The sequence below is a fragment of the Chiloscyllium punctatum genome, chromosome 9 (assembly GCF_047496795.1).
Source record: "Chiloscyllium punctatum isolate Juve2018m chromosome 9, sChiPun1.3, whole genome shotgun sequence".
Classification (NCBI taxonomy): Eukaryota; Metazoa; Chordata; class Chondrichthyes; order Orectolobiformes; family Hemiscylliidae; genus Chiloscyllium; species Chiloscyllium punctatum.
Window position 1 is genome coordinate 52,692,692 of NC_092747.1, and position 21,726 is coordinate 52,714,417.

The 21,726-nt window shown below is 39.4% G+C and overlaps 1 protein-coding gene across 2 annotated transcripts in view; it reads right to left on the bottom strand.

Moving 5' to 3' along the window:
- Window positions 1-21,726, bottom strand: part of dync2h1 (dynein cytoplasmic 2 heavy chain 1) — a 571,463-nt gene that overhangs the window by 288,591 nt on the left and 261,146 nt on the right. Inside the window, exons 64-69 of one of the 2 annotated variants that reach the window (XM_072577508.1) lie at window positions 17,845-17,954; window positions 16,465-16,485; window positions 15,382-15,480; window positions 13,062-13,185; window positions 5,110-5,273; window positions 3,883-4,002 (exon numbers count right to left, since the gene is read on the bottom strand). In XM_072577508.1, the coding sequence (XP_072433609.1) occupies window positions 3,883-4,002; window positions 5,110-5,273; window positions 13,062-13,185; window positions 15,382-15,480; window positions 16,465-16,485; window positions 17,845-17,954 (638 nt within the window). The remainder of the gene's footprint in view (window positions 1-3,882; window positions 4,003-5,109; window positions 5,274-13,061; window positions 13,186-15,381; window positions 15,481-16,464; window positions 16,486-17,844; window positions 17,955-21,726) is intronic. The other variant, XM_072577509.1, reaches the window with a different exon arrangement.

A 21,726-nucleotide genomic window follows, 5' to 3' on the forward strand; every position in this document is an offset into this window, starting at 1 on the left:
TCCTTCCAGGTTTTCTACCATTGACAGTAGAGACAACTAGATATGTCCTTCCAAGTCTGATATGAACTTTTCTTCAAATCTTAAATTCTCTCAGTTCTAATGCTTGCAGATTTCTAATCAAACTCTTCTAGTTTGGTCTTTTTACGATGTAATAATATCCTTCCTATAACAGGATAATCAGAACTGTACAAAGTACTCCAAAAGGTACCCTCACCCATGTCCTGTACAACTTCATTCTGATGTCCCAACTCCTATACTCAATGGTCTATCACATTCTATTAAGTTTTCTGGGGCACCCCCAGAGCAGTAAAGGCAGAAAGTAGTCCATTCTAGAATACTGTTTGTAGCAGGGTGGGTTTCATTAAATGTATGCTAGCAAAGGCAGGCTTAAGAATGGAGTAGAGTATAAAACTAATAGACCATGTGACCCATACACCATCCTCTGTTTTGATGTTTTGGCTCAAAAACAGAAAGTACACCAGACTGATAGAATATAAGCATCAGTACTGTAGCCAGGATTGCTGCATTTACCAACATGTTGTGTTGAAGATTCAGGCTGTGGTAATCTTTTTGGATTGAGTAAATCTCAGCATACACGTCCAGTCAGTGGCACTCTTCACAATGAGAGGTTCTATTATCCTGACAAAGACATGTGCAAGTTCTGGTCAGAGAAACATAATGATTTCCCCTTTCCCATGTTACAGATATTGTGGCGAAGGGTTTCAATAAGAACAAATGAATGGCCACAGTTACCAACACAATCAATCACAATAACACCCTTACCTGATTCAGAGGTTACAGACCTGGTTCAAGATGTTGTTGAGTTCTGCGAGTTTCTCCTTCCTAAAACACAGCTAATGCACACCATGTACCTCAATGAGTCATAATATCATAGAGATGTACAGCATGGAAACAGACCATTCGGTCCAACTCACTCATGCCCTCCAGATATCCCAACCCAACCTAGTCCGACCTGCCAGCACCTGGCTCATTTCCCTCCAAACTTTTCCGATTCATATACCCAACCTGATGCCTTTTAAATGTTGTAATTGTACCAGCCTCCACCACTTCCTCTGGCAGCTCATTCCATACCCGTACCACCCTCTGTGTGAAAAAGTTGCCCCTGAGGTCTCTTTTGTATCTTTCCCCTCTCACCCTAAGCCTATGCCCTCTAGTTCTGGACTCCCCAACGCCAGGGAAAAGACTTTGGCTATTTATCCTATCCATGCCCGTCATGATTTTATAAACCTCTATAAGATCACCCCTCAGCCTCCAACGCTCAAGGAAAACAACCCCAGCCTATTCAACCTTTCCATATAGCTCAAATCCTTCAACCTAGCAACATCCTTGTAAATCTTTTCTGAACCCTTTCAAGATTCACAATATCATTCCAATAGGAAGGAGACCAGAATTGCACCCAATATTAACAGTGGCCTAACTAATGTCCTATACAGCCACAACATGACTTCTCAGCTCCTGTACTCAATACTCTGACCAATAAAAGGAAAGCAGACCAAATGCCACCTTCTCTATCCTTTCTACCTGTGACTCCACTTTCAAGGAGCTATGAACCTGCACTCCAAGGTCTCTTTGTACAGCAACACTCCCTAGGACCTTACCATTAAGTGTATAAGGTCTGCTAAGACTTGCTATCCCAAAATGCAGCACCTCCGATTCATCTGAATTAAACTCCAGCTGCCACTTTTCAGCCCATTGGCCCATCTGATCAAGATCCTGTTGTAGTCTGAGGTAACCTGCTTCGCTGTCCACTACACCTCCAATTTTGGTGTCATCTGCAAACTTACTAACTGTACCTCCTATGCTCACATCCAAATCATTTGTACAAATGATGAAAAGTAGTGGACCCAGCACCAATCCTTGTGGCACTCCACTGGTCATACGCCTCCAGTCTGAAAAACAACCCTCCACCACCACCCTCTGTCTTCTACCTTTGAGACAGTTCTGTATTCAAATGGCTAGTTCTCCCTGTATTCTGTGACATCTAACCTTGCTAACCAGTCTCCCAAGGGAACCTTGTCAAAAGCCTTACTGAAGTCCATATAGATTCTAGATTAGAGTGGTGCTGGAAAAGCACAGCAGTTCAGGCAGCATCCGAGGAGCAGGAAAATCGACGTTTCGGGCAAAAGCCCTTCATCAGGAATAGATGAAAGGCTTTTGCCCGAAACGTTGATTTTCCTGCTCCTCGGATGCTGCCTGAACTGCTGTGCTTTTCCAGCATCACTCTAATTAGATTAGATTACTTTCAGTGTGGAAACAGGCCCTTCGGCCCAACAAGTCCACACTGCCCCGCCGAAGCGCAACCCACCCATACCCCTACATCTACCCCTTACCTAACACTACGGGCAATTTAGCATGGCCAATTCACCTGACCTGCACATCTTTGGACTGTGGGAGGAAACCAGAGCACCCGGAGGAAACCCACACAAGTAGTGGTGCTGGGTCCACTACTTTTCATCATTTGTACAAATGATTTGGATGTGAGCATAGGAGGTACAGTTAGTAATCTAAAATCTGGTTTCCAGCATCTGCAATCCTTGTTTTTACCTAGTTAAAGTCCATACAGATCACGTCCACTGCTCTGCCCTCATCAATCCTCTTGGCTACTTCTTCAAAAAACTGAATCAAATTTGTGAGACATGATTTCCCACGCACAAAGCCATGATGACTATTCCTAATCAGTCCTTGCCTTTCCAAATACATGTACATCCTGTCCCTCAGGATTCCCTTCAACAACTTGCCCACCACCAATGTCAGGCTCACTGGTCTACAGTTCCATTGTTTGTCCTTACCACCCTTAAATAGTGGTATCATGTTAGCCTAACTCCAGTCTTCCAGCACCTCACCTGTGACTATCGATGATACAAATATCTCAGCAAGCTTAGGCTGAGGTAAAAGAAATGCTCTCAAAAGACTTTAGGTGTACAAGATTTCCCTCTCTGAAAATCCACATTTCCCTCCTCTTCCTTCTCCTTTCTCTGCAAGCAACATTTCTCTTCTGCCTTTGTTTAATCTGCTGTCATAATGCAGAGCAAAGTGAATGGCAACTAAATACCTACGAATGGCAGGATGCTCTGATCAGGATTCTTGAAGTCAGAACCAAGATCTTCTCCATATTCAGCATCTATGCCTGTCAGTCACACTAATTGTTAGCAACTCTGAAAATAACCAATGCGCTGGATAAACTCAGAAAAAAAAGCTTGATTAGCAATGAGCCTGAGTGTTTGATGGTCTAAATTCTTCCTGTTGCTGAACATGTTTAGCTGTGCACATTTTAAGAGACGGTGTGGTTCAAAATGGAAATAATGGCATCAAATAAGCATTATTCATTAACCGATACCTACTCTCCTTACTACCAGCACAGGGTCCTATACCTGCATTAACAGCTTCACTAAAATATTAGCTGTCACCCTGCAACATGAGAAACCAGAGCTGAAGGAATGCAAGACAACACTCCTACATGCCGTAACTGGGAATTTGCAGGATGGTGCCATTTTGGTGTAAAACAGCATTGCCATACTGCAACTATGAGCACTATGAAGCCAATTCTGTTACCTGTCTGTCTTCAAAATTGAAAATATGAAAAATCATTTTCCAAAATAGGTTTTGTTAAACATGAGAGAAAATTTCTTGGTGCAACTCGAAGCAATTTGAAGTAAAAGATGTCAGACTTCTAAAATGTTTACGCTGAATTATCTAAAATAAATGCATTTTAAGCAATATGCACTTCAAACAACATAAGGATTGCCATCTCACAAAAAAAGTCAGCTTAACAGATCTATTGCTAAAATGTTGGTATGATTTTAAATATAGGTTTCTTGTTAAATAAACTGATACAAACATACAATTTTCTCTATGTAATACCTCTAACAGGGAATCTTCAAGTTTTGCTAGTTGAATCTTTTTCTCCTCCTCCTGTTGTAGGAGTGTTGTCTTGCGTTCCTCCAGCTCTGGTTTCTCATGTTGCAGGGTGACAGCTAATAGCTTCAAGACATAAAATAGATTAACATTTTTGCAGTAATTGAAAATGCTTTGAGATATGATTATTAAAGGTTACCAGTTTATAATTAGTTAACAAAAACAATTTTCTGTTGATCATAAAAAGAAAATTTTAATTTCAACAGATGTTTGTTACATCTTAGGCATTTTACGAAATTCCTATTCTCCACACAATTCCAATTGGCAATATATGTAAAATTCTACTGCTCACATTCTGTCTTGCACGATGCCACTCATCCATTATTCCCTTTTTGCTGACCATGACTCCTCAACTCCCAGTACACCTAATTTAAAACACACTAAAACCCTTTTGTATTCTCATTGTTGCTATCACATCTATTTAAACTTAAAATATGTTCTTTGCAAGCCCATCAGTTGTTGCAAACTAACATCACACTATTTCAGTGCATAATATGCTTTCTTCCAACAGCTTAGTTGCCTTCTCGCTCCTAATCTCTTCATGAAGTATTTAGTATTTCCAATTGCCTTCTTCGTAGCTCCAACCTTACAGTTAAACATTAACCCTCATTTCTAAATCCTGCACTTTTTAAAGGACAAGACATAATCAAAGTAAATACATAAAAATAATCTTGCTTCCTTTGGATATAACTTGGACTTCATATTGCTGTTAACAGGTGTGCACACGCACATGCACACACACACTTTGCAATAAAACTACAGTTTTCATCACTATACAGTGAATAAAACATCCTTTATTGTCACATGTACTCGAGTACAGAAGTTAAGGCGTACAGTGAAAAATTGTTACAATGGCTACCTCTAATGGCACCATCTTAGGTACAAGTACATAGGTACAGATCTTGGATACAAGAGAGGAATAAAGGGAAAAATAGTAGCATTACTTACAGTGTCTAAAAAATAAGTGAGAAGTAGGATAGTTATAACATAGTTAAAGGATTGCCATTACAGTCTAGTAAAGAATTTCAAAGACATTATACTGCAACAATAATATCTTCCACACAATATGAAATACTATATTATTGACTTGTCAAGATGAACAATACAGAATATGACAAGTAACATATAGATATTAAAAGGTGAGTAAAAGTATATTTATCGATACTTCTTTACCTGTTCACGGAGACCTTCCCTTGTGATCGTAAAATTAACCTCATTGACAATAGAAGCTGCATCAGGTGGAATAGATGGGTTGGGGTTGCGAGTTGCGAGGAAAAGGCGAAATTCTTCATTGTAGTCAATTATTTTATCACCAATTTGTACAACATACCGAGGTCCTGTAATAATAGTATACATGGTGCAAAATATAATTAATGGCACTCAAAAACAGGCCACCTTGAAAAGAAGGTAAAAATTTGTGTACATGATGTGTTTATACAACTTGCTGTTAAGGAATGCACTGAGCCCACTAAACACCCAAAGTACTTTACACACAAAAAAACAAGTTAGTGAAAAAGTTAGGAAAGGTTCAAACATGGTAGTAAAAAGGTAGATATGAAAATTTTAAACATCTAGGTGAGACGTTGAAAGGTTGAAAGAAAGCAGGTGTAAAGTGAGAATTTATTGAAGGTTCTATCATTAATAATGTGGCAGAAGAACACAGAGTAGGAGAACTGAAGGGCCGAGGATAGAATGCAAGCCTGGAGGTAATTGCTGAGGTAACAACACTGGACCAAATTTGAAACGAAGGATGTCTAATCTGGTGATTGGCAGTAAAAAAGGAGATGAAGTCAAGAAAAACAGAAGTAGGTAAGCAGCACTTTATGCATGAAAACATGCAAATGGTTCAACATTGGGTAATGTGGAAGATGTTCAGAGTAGTGCTCGGTATTGATATTGAAGAGGAAATTGAGTTTGGAAAGAGTAAAAACATGTTTGTGGGTTTCAAAGACATGAAGTTGAGATAAAGCAGAATCAATTGTACTTGCTGCATTCATTTGAAAAAGATAATGCTGCAGAAATTCTACAGACCGCCAATCACACTCTCTGACATGAAGATTTACTATTAATGTACAAAGTTTCATTCCTTTGGCTTTCAATTATTTTGGAAAATTTTTCAAATATTAAATTTGAAATTACATTTTATATTTTTATCTTTTCTATCACTTGTCCTTTTTTTACACAATCATTTGTCCTCCCTGTCTATTTCTCTTTCTAAACCTGACTTGATATTGAATTCTCCCACACTAAAATACACTTTTTTTCTCAATTTTCTACTGTTTATTTCTCAATCCCCAAACTGATTGATTAGGGAGATATATAATTGCCTTTTTCACTCAGGTCCCAGATCCCTCTTTATCTCACTTTACTCTTACAGTTCTCACTTTCAGCAACTTAGTTAGCAAAAATGTATTGAGATAAAAAAGCTGAATGTTAGAACTAACTAATAACATATGCTATCAGAAGACCTGCTGGAGAAAAATCTGGTGCATAATGGACAGTGAAAATTCTAGAACATCAGACAACAGAAACAGAATTATAATACTTAATTATTATTAATCAGTAACAGCAATTTAAAATCCACTTTTGCATAAAATTGTCAGTTTTAAACTGCATATCCTTAAACTCATTGCAGTCAATTCTACTGATTTCTTGTAGCAAAACTCACATTCAACACACTATCATCAAACAACTCAAAGTTCTAGATCTATGGGTGGCATGGTGGCACAGTGGTTAGCACTGCTGCCTCACAGCACCAGAGACCCAGGTTCAACTCCCACCTCAGGCAACTGTTTGTGTAGAGTTTGCACTTTCTCCCCGTATCTGTGTGGGTTTCGTCCAGGTGCTCCAGTTTCCTCCCACAGTCCAAAAATGTGCAGGTTAGGTGAATTGGCCATGCTAAATTGCCCATTGTGCTAGGTGCATTAGTCAGAGGGAAATGGGTCTGGGTGGGTTGCTCTTCAGAGGGGCGGTGTGGACTTATTGGGCCGAAGGGCCTGTTTCCACACTGTAAGTAATCTAATCTATTTGACACTTTTCTGAAAAAACATAGAGGAACTAAACCTTAGTTTAGTTCTGAAAAAAACATAGATGAAGGATATATTTAAAGATGAGTTTTAATGGATTCAATTTTTCTTTGTAAATGGTTACCAGTATTATTAGGTCACCTTATACAATGGAAGAGTTGTCTTTTGCTGTCATTACAAATGTGACACTGTAAGCAACTTCAGGCACAGTTAAATGCTGCTTGAAACGCACTTTCTAATGTGGGTATATCTACAGCAAACAGATTGCAGCTCAAAAAGGTAGCTCACCACTGCCTAATCACAGGAAGCTAGTGATGAGTAATACATGCTGACCCAGTTCGTGAATTCCACATCCCATAAATGCAAACAAAACACATGGAACGCAAGCAATCACTGTCAATGCAGCTTTCATCGGGTTTACTGTTGGAATCATCACATTTGAAATGATCTGATTTGACATAAAATTTCATTTTCTATGCTAATATTTTCATAACAAAATACAAGAAAAATTATACTTGAATCAGCAAGCAGAATTTTGAATTTTAAACTACATATTAAGCCAGAATTACTGCTGAGCATTCTCTCTGAAAAACTAATTTTATTTTTAAACAATGTAAAATGTATTCATTAAGACTAAAAAAAGATGTATAACTATGTAGTCAATATAATCTGCACTTGTCTCGGTCTTGCTGTCTAAAATTCTTCAGTACGTTACTTGCTAAGCATGTTTGATCACATCAGTGTGGTTGGATGTAGAATTAAATTAATATTGAGCAAGGGTAATTCCACATCACATATATTGTTAGATCTGCTGGAAGCTTTCTTCAAGGGATACAGAAAACACTGTCACTTCATTACTGATCACATATTTTGAAATTTTTTAGGTGTAAGTTTTTCCCTTTATTAACTACTAAATTTATCAAGAGAATAAAAGCATAAACACAGAAATTTAGGCAAGTAAGGTTTCTTAAGAGCCATATAAGATATTTCTTTATCAACTGTTAAGAGTTTTGTTGAAGGCTGGATTAAAGAAATGCAATTATCTGTTCACAATGTTTATTATTTTCTATTCTGAATCTGCAGACTTTGCACTGTACACATCTTGTGTCGATGAAATGGATGTTTCAATTACGCTTCTCATAAAACAGCATTAAAACTACTTCAATGACATAAAACTTTTCATAGTTGAATGTGTTTAGTACTTTAACATAAAAGTGGTCTACTGTAGTGCTTTAATGTGAGAAGTGCAGCATAATGCTATTATTGTAAGATACCATAGCAATTTTGGCACTACTTAATTTTCTTCCTTGATGCCCAGGAAAGGTGAATCAAAAGGATACAATGTGGACATGCCGATGTTGGACTGGGGTGGACAAAGTTAAAAATCACTCAACACCAGGTTATCGTCCAATAGGTTTGTTTGGAAGTACAAGTTTTCAGAGGGCTGGAGCAGGATCATAGGACACAGAATTTATAGTAAAAGATCGAAGCGTCATACAAGTAATGCGTTGTATTGAACAAACCTAGATTGCTGTTAAGTCTTTCATCACCTAGAAAGGGGTTGCAGGTTTTGATTGGTCAATATGTAAATCCAAGAACTTCTTTCAAGTCATTGTCCCGAGATAACTTTAGGTTTTATAAAAAAAAAGTGACATCTCAGCTCAGACAATGAATGAATTAAAGGTGTGAGATTAGGATTTGTCTGTATTCTAACCTTGAGTCAGACTTGTTCTACTTACAAAGTAGGAATTTATAAAATGTTACATGAATTGACTGCCAACAGATTGTATGCGTTTTGAATAAAATAGAATGTATCTACAAATACAAATTCACCCCATAGACCTGTGTGTGTGCGTGTGTGCGTGTGAGAGAGAGAGAGAGAGAGAGAGAGAAAAAGAGAAAGACAGAGAGAGAGTGTGTATGCACACACGTGCACACTTGATAGACTACAAGTGTGACAGATTATATGCCTGTGAGAGGGTGTGCACGCGTATATGTGTATGTGCGTGTATCTGAGAGAGCATGTGTATGAGAAAGGGTCTCCATGAATGTATGTGTGCTTGTGTGTGAGAGTGTATAGTGTAGTGGGGTCACCTGTAGTGTTACATGAACCCAAGATCCCAACTGAGGTCATCCAAGTGGCTATTGAACTTGGCTATCAGCCTCTGTTCAGTAAGTCTGCGTTGTTGCGTATCCTGAAATCCACTTTGGAGGACGGTCACCCAAAGATCCGAGGCCAAATGTCCTTCACTGCTGAAGTGTTCCCCAACTGGGAGGGAACACTGGCGATTGCTGCTCTGTGTCCATTTATCCATTCTCGTAGATTCTGCTTGGTCTCGCCAATATACCATGCCTCGGGGCATCCTTGCCTGTAGCATGTGAGATAGACAATGTTGGCAGAGTCACACGAATATCAGCTGCAGACAGGGTGGGTGGTGTGCCCACATGTAATGGTAGTATCCATGTCGATACTGACACGTCTTGCAGAGATTGCCATGACAGGGTAGCGTGGTGTTGTGGTCGATATTGCCCTGGCTGGGCAGTTTGCTGCGAACAATGGCGTGTTTAAGGTTTAGTGGTTGTTTAAAAGTGAGAAGTGAAGGCGTAGGGAAAATCTTGGTGAGGTGCTCATCCTCATCGATATAAGGGTTGCAGGCTGCAAAGAACAAAGCATATTTTCTCCACTCCAGGGAAGTACTAGATGCCAAAGGGCACCCTATCGGTCTGTCTCCTGAGGAGGTCATTATGGTTACTCGCTGTGGCACATTGGTACTGGTGATTGATGAATTGAGCATCATATCCTGTTCTTATGAGTGCATCCTTCAGCACCTTCAGGTGCTCTGTTAAAAAAAAAGAGGCAGTGGATTCGCCATAGCACTGGCACTAGATGGGACTTCTATGTAGCTAATGGGAGTTGCAAGCCAATTGAACATTATATTCATCAGAATATCAGGAACATACATGGGACTTCTTAATTGGCTGTTGAGTTTTCACCATGATGAGATGGTAAGAAAGTGTACATGGGGCTAGATTTTACCAAAAATTGGTCAAGTGTTGAATTCAGGGAGTTTCAAAGGCAGTTTTACTCTGAGAGCTATCTTACACAAATCTCTGTTGCTTATGTTATGTGTGAACCTTGCCTCTTTGGTACCATACTTGTGTTGTCATGTGCTCAAGTGGCAGAAGTACTTACAATTCCTGGGATTTTTACACTCTGTGCCATATTTAAAACTAAGGTCAATCTAGCTACAAACAGCGCTTCACAGCACACATAATGGGAAGGAATGGAAACACAACTGTGTAAGAGGGCGCATAGCCAGCACGGATAACTCTTCATTAGAAACGTATGTTCATAGGTGAAAATGTATCACTAATTTACATCATCACCTTGACTGCCATTGTAACTGCATCTTACAAGGATCAAACTACCCAGATGGTAGTGTTCGACGTATCTACTGCCCTTGTCCTTTCAGACAAAATTGGATGTGGAACCTTAGTGAATTTCTGCCGTGCATCTTCTACCTGGTTCGCACTTCCACTACTAAGCATCAGGTGACGGAAGGAGTGAATGTTTGTGGATGTGATGCCAATCAAATGGGCTGTTTTGTCCTGGATAGTGTGAAGGTTCTTAAGTATTGTTGGAGCAGTACACATCCTGGCAAGTGGGGAGCATTCCATCACAATCCTGACTTGTGCCTTGTATATGGTGGACAGGCTTTGGTCAGGAAGTGAGTTACTCGCTGCAGTTTTCCTAGTTTCTGACCTGCTCTTCTAGCCAATATTCAGTGGCTTGTCCAGTTCAGGTTAAGGTCATGGCAATTCTAGCATATTAATAGTGAGGGATTCAGTACATTAATACCATTGAATATCATGGGAAATGGTTAGGCTCGTCTTGTCATAGATGGTCATTGCCAGCATTTGTGTGGTGTGATGCTACTGGCCCAAGACTAGATATTGTCCAGTCTTACTACATTTGAACATGAACTGCTTCAGTATCTGAGGAGTCATCAATTGTGTTGAATATCGTGCAGTCAAAAAACACCTCCACTTCTGACCTTATGACGGAGGGAACATCATTGATGAAGGAGCTGGAGATGGTTGGGCCTAGGACACTACCATGAGGATCTCCAATAAAGATGTCCTGAAGCTGAGATGACTGACCTCCAACAACCACATTCACCTTCCTATGTGTCAGGTACGAGTCCAATCAGAAAAACACTTTGCCCTGATTTCCATTGATTCAAGTTTAGCTAGGGGTGCTGACGGTCAGTTGAATGCAGCCTTGATATCAAAGGTTCTGTCACTCTCACATCACCTCTGGAATTAATTCAGCTCTTCTGTCCATGTTTAAACCATGGCTGTAATGAGCTCAGGAGTTGAATGGCCCTGGCAGAACGCAAACGGGGCATCAGTGAGTAGACTGTTGCTAAGCAGTGCTTGTTGATGATGCCTTCCATCTCTTTACTGATTGGGCAGTAATTATCTGAGAAAATTTCCTGATGAAGGGCCTTTGCCTGAAACGTCGATTTTCCTGCTCCTTGGATGCTGCCTGACCTGCTGTGCTTTTCTAGCACCACTCTAATCTAAACTCTGGTTTCCAGCATCTGCAGTCCTCACTTTTGCCCAGTAATTATGAGTTGGATTTGTCCTCCTTTTCGTATGCATGACACACCGAGGCAATTTTCCACATTATTGGTAGATGCCAGTGTTACAGCTGCACTGGAACTTGTTAGATACAGGTGTGGCAAGCGCAAATCTTGAGCACAAATCTTCAATGCTATTGCCTCTAAATGTTGTCAGGGCCCATAGTCTTTACAGTATCCAGTGCCTTCAGTTATTTTTTGCGAACACATGGCAAGAATCCTACTGTTCTGAAGACTGGCATCTGTGATGCCATGGATCTCTTGAAAAGGTCAGCATTTCTGGCTGAAGACTGGTGCAAAACATCGGCTGAAGCATTCAGAACATTGTGATGGGCTTTTCCATCATTGAGAATGGGGATGTTTGTACAGCCTCCTCATCCAGGGAGTAGTTTTAATTGTCCAACACCATTGACAACTGGACATTATAGGGCTGCAGAGCTTAGATGTGATCATTGGTTGTGGAATCATTTAGCTCTGCATATCACTTGCTACTTAAGCAATTGGCCAGGCAAGTAGTCCTGTGTTGTGGCTTCACCAGGTTGACACCTCATTTTTAGGTATGACTAGTGCTGCTCCTGACGTGCCCTCCAGCACTCTCCAGCGTTGATTAAAACGTTGGGGGATAGGCCAAGCCATGAAGTTGCAGATTGTGTTGGAATACAAGTCTGCTGCTGTTGATGGTTGCCCAAAGTGCCGCGTGGATGAACAGTTGAGTTGCTAGATCTGTTCAAAGTCTGTCCCATTTGGCATGGTGATAGTGTCACACAACACAATGGATGATATTCTCAATTTCAAGGCAAAACTATCTCCATGAAGACTGCAGTATTCATTCTAAAGGTCCTTGATTCATAGCTAAATAGAATCAAAGTTACATGTGGTGATTGTACAAGTATAATCAGAGAACACAGAGGTAATACTTATTAGTTGAGACATGTGATAACTTTAAGCAGCATTACAGGTCTACATTTTGACCAAAAGCAGAGAAGCTTGAGAGAAGTGAAGGTGTTTCAATTATGCACGTTAAATCCTTTTTATCTGTGAACAATACTTCAAGATATTGCTATGTCATGAAATTTGTAATCTGGATAAATCATGTCTAGGCATAAATAGAAATTAAGTACTGTTTATGCAGAACATTTATATAATATTGAAAGCATTGTGGGTTAAAGGTAAATATAAGCTTGAACAAAGCCAAAAGTATCCATGATATTATTAGCAACTTTATACTAGCACAGAACAATAATACTAAATGATCTCCTCAAGAACCAATCCATAAGTTTCACACATAATGTTTTTGTGACTTTCACAGATACCACTACCAGAGCACTAAGACTTTTCTGTTCTTTTCGAGTACCAGGTCTAATTTCCAACCCGCATCATTCAGACACTCATACAAATTGAATCACGTTTATTATTTTACTCCATTTAACCAAAATGATTGACTAGAATCACTTACCCTGAGCAATAAGATCCCTTCTCAGTAGTGGATACAGTACAGGCTCAACTCCATCCATCTCTTGAATAATTAGTGTCTTCCCAAAACGCACAGCCAACTCCACTGCTGTTATGAAGTTAGAATCCTGTTAATAGAGACAATTATTTAATATTTAGCAATCAGGAACATTGTAAAATGCGTGACCTAGTGAAACAGAAAGATTCAACTTATACATAAATTCAAAATTATCATAATTTTACACATGTGCATGTCATGCAGATCTCCCAAACAAGGATTTACATGAAACTTTTTACATGAAACTAGGTATCGTCTTCAATAATAGCTTTTTCACATTCTGTTGAATAAAAGCAGACTAGAAGTAAAAGCAGAAGGGTGGTTTTCATCACCTTGTCATTTCTTGTCTGTGCCCCCCACCATTGCACCAGATTGGGGCAGATCGAGATATCCCAAGATAAGCCAGCAGGTGGACCATACTAATTAATAATCATGAAGCTGCCATTGCTCTGGCCTCCACGAACACAGTAAATTGTGATGAGAGCATAAAGTTAACCCTTAATTTGTAATTAGTTGACTACTTAATTCGCCTCAATTGATGCTGGGGAAGGAAAGTTGAATTTGGGTCGACCTGCCAGAATTTTATTTCTGTGATGGCAAGGAGGAAGCAGCTATCTGCCTGCTTCAATCCACCTGAATATCCTTCCCCAGGCTTCTCAGAAGGCAGAGTATTCTGACCAATATTTCAGGTGAATGATTTTTCATTAACTCTGTTTTGCTCCACAAATGTGCTTGACGTGTTGCATATTCCCAGACGATTCTGTATTTATTTCAGATTGCCAGCATCTACAATATTTTGAATTTTTACAAGAATCAGTTTGCCTCAGGCATCTCCATTCCAGCATATATCCACAACCTTAAAGATTCACTCCCTCCAACACATTGGCACAGGCACAGCAGTGTATACCACATTCAAGGTACACTGTAGTAACTCACCAGGGCTTCGTCAGAAGTACCTTCCAAACCTGTGAACTCTACCACCTAGAAGGACAAGGGCAGCAAATACATGGGAACACCACTATCTGCAAGTTCCCCTCCAAGCCATACATCACCCTGATTTGGAAAGATATCACTGTTTCTTCACCATCAATGCACCAATTTCTGAATCTCCCTTATTAACACTACAGGTGCATCTATACCAGGTACACCAAGCTGCAGAGGTTCAAGAAAATGGCTCCCAACCACCATTGTCACAAGGGGATTTGGAGATGAAAATTAAATTCGGGTTTTGCCAACAATTCTGTCTTTTGATAAAAGTTAAAGTAATGTCAATGAAGTCACAGAAGAAATTTATACCTGCTAAATGGTTTGATTTTCAATGCTGTTTGTTTCAACAATTTCATTCTAATTTTAATTTTTTCAAGAGTTTAATTTGGAGTTTGCTTGATGTAGATTTGGTTAGAAGAGAAGAAATTTGAGAACAATTTTATCAAATCTAATAGCTGCATGCCATTGAATATAACCCTCTTTGATGTTTCAAATTAGATAGGTTTATAAAACTAAATGCTTGGCACTCCCACCACCTTCCTATCTATCCCTAACATATCAACTAAACTATGATGGACAAGGAAGGCAACAAGCAGCTTTATCGCCTTTAGGCCTTGTAAGGGCCTCACTTCTGGGTGGAGAAGGCAAACACATGTAGCCTGGCAACTTTCACCTTGTGGGCTGTCATCAGGCAATAAGATGGGACTACCTCCTTTGAGTTTCTCTCCTGTCTTTGGCCAATTCCAATTTTAGTTGAGAGTATCATAGAGACCACACAAATAATAAATTCAATCAGACACATTCAAAGGAATTTTAATTTACTGAAATGCAAGGCCAAAAAAAACAAGATGCCCTGCTCCCACCACTTGACCTAAAAGTATAGTGGGGAGCCCAGCCATGAGCCCAACAGCTGCTCTATTTAATGGCAGAATCAGAGATAATTGTTCGAAGACTAAATCCCTGCCATTTTCTCAGGACAGAGGACTAAGAATCTTGCAGAATTGCTGCCACCAGCTTTACATGGTCCACAGCATCAGAATTCAGATATGGGTAAATTGCCAATGACAGTATTATGATGCTCTTAATAGCCTGTTGCCTCTTCCACCCCTATCAAATTTTCCAAAGTTAGGAATGTGCAGTTAGGCAAAGGGAAGACTATCCAAACGATATTATATATCCTCCCTTTCAACTCTAGGAGAGCATAACTCTAGCCCATAGTTACTTTGTTGTTTATTCACTTCATAGGGTGATTAACTCTACCTACTGCAAGAATACATACCTGTTGGTTAATGACTTCCAGGCGTGCCTCCTTCAAGTGACTCTTTAACCACTCTGTGGCACGTGAAGATGGATCTATTAAGAATGGGCAAATACGGCTCTAAAAAGAAAAACATCAAAAGTATGTAAAGGTAAAAAGTACATGTATTTCTGCATACATTTTCAAAACACAGCATGTAATCCATGTACTGGAAAATCATTAAAGAAAGTATTCATGCAGTTTTTACCCCCTCCTACTAGAAAATTGGCATCCATCAAAATTCGAAATGTAGAAGGAAGAAGCATTTAAATGTTGTCTTTTGAATGTTTTATCAATCAATGTATGAAAATTTATGTATGAATCATTCTGTTAATTCATAGAATTATCTTCTATGTTCTAAAAGTTGTGTTTTCTCTCAAAAGAAAAGTCATGGTGGAAAACCAAAAATAACTAAAATTGATTAACCTTAGCCAGCTCTAATGCTTCCTAATTAAGATTCATCAGAATAATTGTCTTGCACATGATACAAATTAATGCCACGAAGCAGAAAATAGGATCTGAAAAGTAAGTAGGTACCTTGTTCATAATTCATGTTTGCTAATAAACCAAAATATAAAGGAGCTCATAAATTTTACCTGACACGATACTTTAACATAAAACAAAGATGATGCTTTAACTAGTAATTTTCTTTCAAAATTGGAACGCAGCTTTAAATAGGCTGATTTGAAAGTTCAATAAGAAATAAATTATATTCCCAGGATCTATCTTTGTTTTTTAACAAAAGGAAACTATGATAATATGTTAAAATCTAATCAAGTGTACACAGAATGACTTCGTCGGCCAGAGACCATAAGTATTCTGCAGCTGACGCAGTTTCACACTGTAACACAAAATGAGTCTCAGTTTCACTTGTGGGTCTACTGGGTCAAGTAATTCTATGGTTACAACCAATAAAAAGGTAATGTCAACTTTCAAATTGGATTTGTTACGAAAGAGGCATAGCTTTCACATATTGATTGACAATATTCAATCTATTTTACAAAGGTGTAGCAATGTAAAATAAGCAGGAAGATAAAAAAGATCACAAATGCAACAAATTCCTACCCTGATTTTCAATTTATTGATCTATTTGCGAAGCAATGAATGGAAAAATAAAAATATAGTTGCTATTAATATAAACTATGTAAATGACATGTAATCAATGCAGCAATAACATTCCAAAATACAAAGCAGAAAGATGAGTAAAGCAATATATACAATTTCAGTTGAACATTGACTACGGGAAATTTAGGTATTTTGCATAATTCAATAATCTTTAATAATTACAAATGGGTTAGACTCGATTCAATAATCATTGATAAATTAGTGCCAATTCAGAAAACAGATGCAAATAAATAGCAATAGTCATTCAAAAATATTAAAACTGACATTTACAACTGAGTTTTACTTTCACTATGCTATAATTTGAAAGATGGGATAAATATTTAGGCTTTGTACAAGAACGTATGCCTGTCTTTGAAGAAATTCTCACCAATTTTAACTCCCAATCTACTCTGGATGAGTGAATTTGAGGAGCAGTGTGGCACAAATTGGGTAAACAGACTGAAGTTTGAGGCCAAGTTTTACTCCTCCTCTGCACTTGCAGATCACTGATCAGCTTCTTACTTGAAACATGCAGAAAATAGCAGTTGCCCAGTTGGCAGGATTAAACATTTAAGCAGAAGCTACAAGTAGCACCAAACAAAGGTTGGCCAACAAGATAAGTTATACGGAAAGGATTAGGCCAAGCTGCTTGCACACATTGGTAAAGTGAAAGCAGTTTCCCCATTCAGCCCCATGTTAAAATGTAATTGGGGTCCCTTTGAAATAATGGGATGAAGAAATGTGATTTGCATTAATTGTGAGGAACATCTCTGTTTCTGGCCAAAGCAGCAGTCACTTAACTGTAATAAGCTATTACAGTCCTCCCATCCAACCAAATGGTTTCTGCTAAGTCTTAGGTTTTAATCTACTCATTGTACTTCTTTAACTGAGAACTAAAATTAGAGGACTGATAAGAAACTTTCCAACTGTTCATTTGTACTTTACAAATACTTTTTAATTTGGGTTCTGTAATGAATGAAGCAAACAATTTTGGTAAACTGAAGTATAGATTAAATAATATAGTACAATTTATATAAATTAAACCATTTCAAATTTTACAAGGGCTGAATAAATGGACTTAGACGGTAATACACAAATGGACATCAACACTTCCTAATTGTTAGAAAACAGTCAATACCACAACAAGAACAATTCCAATCAAATACAAGAGAATAAAATCAGCTGAGGGATTTTATTTATGTAAATTATATGCATTCCTCAATGTATGCATGTATTTTTATTAAAACTGTTGCCTCAAAACATGTTAATCAAATAGAACTCATTTTTAATTATGACGTATGAACAATGTTGCAATAAAGAAAGATAAATGAGTTAAATTACCTGTAAGATAACAAGAGCATTTTCCACAGAGAGGTCATCTGATGGCAATCCTTCACTCTTCCAAATTAACTGCTCACTTTCAGTGTAGAGAAAATGACGAAGATCAAATTCTGCTCAAACAAACATGAAGGTAATTACAAATATGTGGACAATGGTCCATCTCACTTTCATCCTAGCCTTCACCTTCGACAAATCACCATCGACTATTTTCACCAATACAATGTCACCAACAAATATATATTGACACGTCCCTCCCAGCTTATATTTCCTTCTGGCTAAACCTAATGTAGAATTTTGCATCTCTTCTCAATCAGAAAATACAAAGAAGTAGTAAATAATTGCGCTCAAATGCTTCCCTGCATTGTAAGAGCACACTTTCTTTGCATACAGTGCAGGGCACAGTGTAGGAGGGGGAAATTGGAAAGGCCAGGGGGGCTGACAGTATGTGGTAAGGGGAGGAATGTTGATTTTGACAGACGGGCCCAGTCAGGATATGGGGCCAGTGAAGGAAGCTGACACTATTTCCAGCCCAAAGGACAAGTGGGATAGCCTTCCAGAAATGTACTCACCCCACTGCCTCTGATGTCTACCAAGCTCACAAAAGGCATGATAGCTCTCAAGGCTGAGTCCACCACAGTCACAGGCAGTGCATCCCAGATCATAAACACTTGCTGCGTTAACAAGCTTTGCCACCATTGGTTCCTTTGCCAATCCCTTAAATCAGTATTCTCTAGTTTTAACTCTTCTATTGGGAACAGGTTTTCCCTTTCTATTCTATCCAGACCTATCATGGTAGATTAGATAGGTATCCTTCGGCTCAACAAGTCCACATTGACCCTCCAAACAGCAACCTACTGAGACCCATTCCCATACTCTATATTTATCCCCGACTAATGCACCTAACACTATGGGCAATTTAGCATGGCAAATTCACCTAGCTTGCACATCTTTGGATAGCGGGAGGAAACCAGAGCACCTGAAGGAAAGCCATGCAGACATGGGGAGAATGTGCAAACTCCACACAGGCAGTCACCAGAGGCTGGAATCAAACCCGGGCCCCTGACACTGAGGCAGCAGTGCTAACCACTGAGCCACCGTGCTGCTCATTTTGAAAACTTTCATCAATTTTCCTCTCAATTCCAAACTTCTTCTCTCAAATCCTAATGAAAAGAAGGCTTCTCCAAACTGACCATGTAAAAGAAGTCTCCCATCCCTCAGCCACCCGCATTAATCTTTTTTTCATTCTCTGATTTTTTTTCACCTAAATGGCAGTGCCCAGAATTGGACACAATATGGCAGCTGAGACCTTATCTGTAATTTATAAAGGTCCATCATAACCTCCTTGCTTATGCACTTTGAGTTTAGGATTTGGAGGTGGGGGGGGGGGGGCGGTGGTCTTGGAGCCCAGAACAGCAAGAACATAGTTACGCACAATGATATAGTTACGCACAATGCAAAACATGGATTTCATCAAAGGTATGTTTGCATTGTGCCAAGCAACAATGATGAACATCCATCTAGTGCCAGAAGATCCAGGAGAAACATAGATGTTCCTGCCTTGAAGGATCCAGAACAGTGGGATGAGTTCCAGCCCAGTCACAAAAGCAGAATCAACTGCACAGTGTACCAGAGTAATTGCCAATCATTGATGCCACTTCCAACCAGACACATTAGGAACAATTCAAGTCCACCATCTTTGACGCCTGTGTCAGACTATTAGATTTGCTGCAAGACAAAACCAGGAATGGTTTGATGCCAATGACACCCAGGTCTATAATTCTATGCAAAAATAAGCAGTCTTCATCACCTGGCAAAGCCACCTACATACCAAGTGAACGACAGCAGTGTACCACCAACAGAAGTCTGAAGTCCAGCAACATATTTTTGATATGAAAAATAATCGTGCGTGGATAATGTACATGAATCTCAGGTTCATGACGACCAGTATTCTTCCAGGATGACACCTTCTTCCAGGAAACCAAGGTCATCTGTAGAGCAACTGGAAAATCACAGGACACTTCCCAGCTCTTCCAGGATGCCAATGCCAGTTTTCAGCTTTGGAAGAAACATTTTAAACTTCTTCTCAAATGGTAACCTCCTGTATCAGAGGAGACCCTCTAAATGATCCCACAAGACCTTGTGGGAGGATTCTCACTGTGATTTATCAACCCTCAATGAGCTTAAATGGGCTATCCAACAAATTAAAACCAACAAAGCTTGAAGGGTGGATGGTATACCTGTTGAAGTCTACCATAGGTAATTATCAGCTCAGGTCACAACTCCATGCACTCATCCTACATTCTGTGACAAACAAGATATCCTCACAGATTTCAAGAACATGACCATTAATGACTATCTATAAGACGGGAAATGAATTTGATTGTGAAAACTACAAAGGGGTTTCCCTCCTATCTATCATGGGTAAGATCCTCCTGAGCTGTCTATTTGCTGTGGCTGAGGAGTTCTTCCTTGAAATCCAGTATGACTTGCAACCATCTGGGTGTTTTGTGGACAATTTCCTTGTGGCTAGACAGTTCCTGAAAAAGACCCTGAGAGTAACATCCAAAATTGTTCCTTGCTTCAATTATCTGATCAAGGCATTTGATTCTCTAATTAAAGCAGCTTTGGATCATCCTCCAGTGCTTTGGTTGCCGGTTGAAGTTTGACCACCAGCCTGTGACTCCTGCATGATAAGGTATCGCTGTCCCAAGTAGTAGACCTGAAACAAGTACCTCTTACATCAAGACCGAGATAACGCAAGGTTGTGTGGTCACCTGTATCTCTTGTTTCATCATCAACCGGAGTATCATCATACACTCCATTTGAGGGAACCCATCAGTCAGTGTCATTATCCAATATTGTTTGGACAAGGAGTGCTTCAAACCTTGTTCACTTCTGGGTATAAACAAACTTCATCTCCACAGATTGTCTTGGCCTTTACTTTGCCAATTACTCCATACGGGCAATATGAAGAATATTTGGTCTATTCCATATCTCATATATGCTGTTTGGCCTCCCCTTAAACATCTCTAAGATCAAGGTGCTCTACCAACCTTCTGCAAGTCAGTTGAGCAAGTCAAATCAATGGGGTGACTCTGGAGTAGGTGCAGCATTTTCCATATTCCACCAACTACCTCTTTTGAGAGACTTCCATTAATAAGTATACCACCAAATCAACAGTACCAGCGCTGCCTTCTTCTAACTGTGACAACATGTCTTTGATGAGAGCGAACTTGCAAGTTAGCGTAGGTCCCGGCTTATAAGGCGGTTATTTTGATTATGTCCTATACTGCCAGAAAGTACAGACTACTGTGCAGTCTATTGATGTCACATCAAGATCCTTGAGAGATTCCACTAGCAGTGCCTACATTGAACCATGGAAATCCAAACGGGAGGACTGCCAGACCAACATGAATGACATCCACAAAGATTCATTGCTCCTGAAAGGACGGGCCTGTATCCTTGAAGAACTATGAAGGACAGGCCTGTATCCTTGAAAATCACCGACATCAGCAGGTTGTCTTCTCAGTACTGGCCAATTTTTAAGGTAGAATAAAAGGAATACGTGTAAGGAAATGTTCAAAGATGCTTAAAGCATGGATGTATTGACAACACTGATTGGGAGGAGAAAACTATTTGCTGTACAGCATGGCACCCCCTGTCATGAAGGCTTAGGTGACTGATGCTCAGCAACTCAATTGCAAGATGGATGGCAGTGGCAGGGGAAAGAGGAGAATGTTAATAAGCTGTCTCTGCTACAAGAAAACATACATCCAGAATTGGGCTCCTCAGTCATCCGAAGGCTCCTCCAGCCTGACAGACAATCAGACTTGATTCTAAGGGACAACTATTAATGACACATACAACTGCACAAGGCAACTG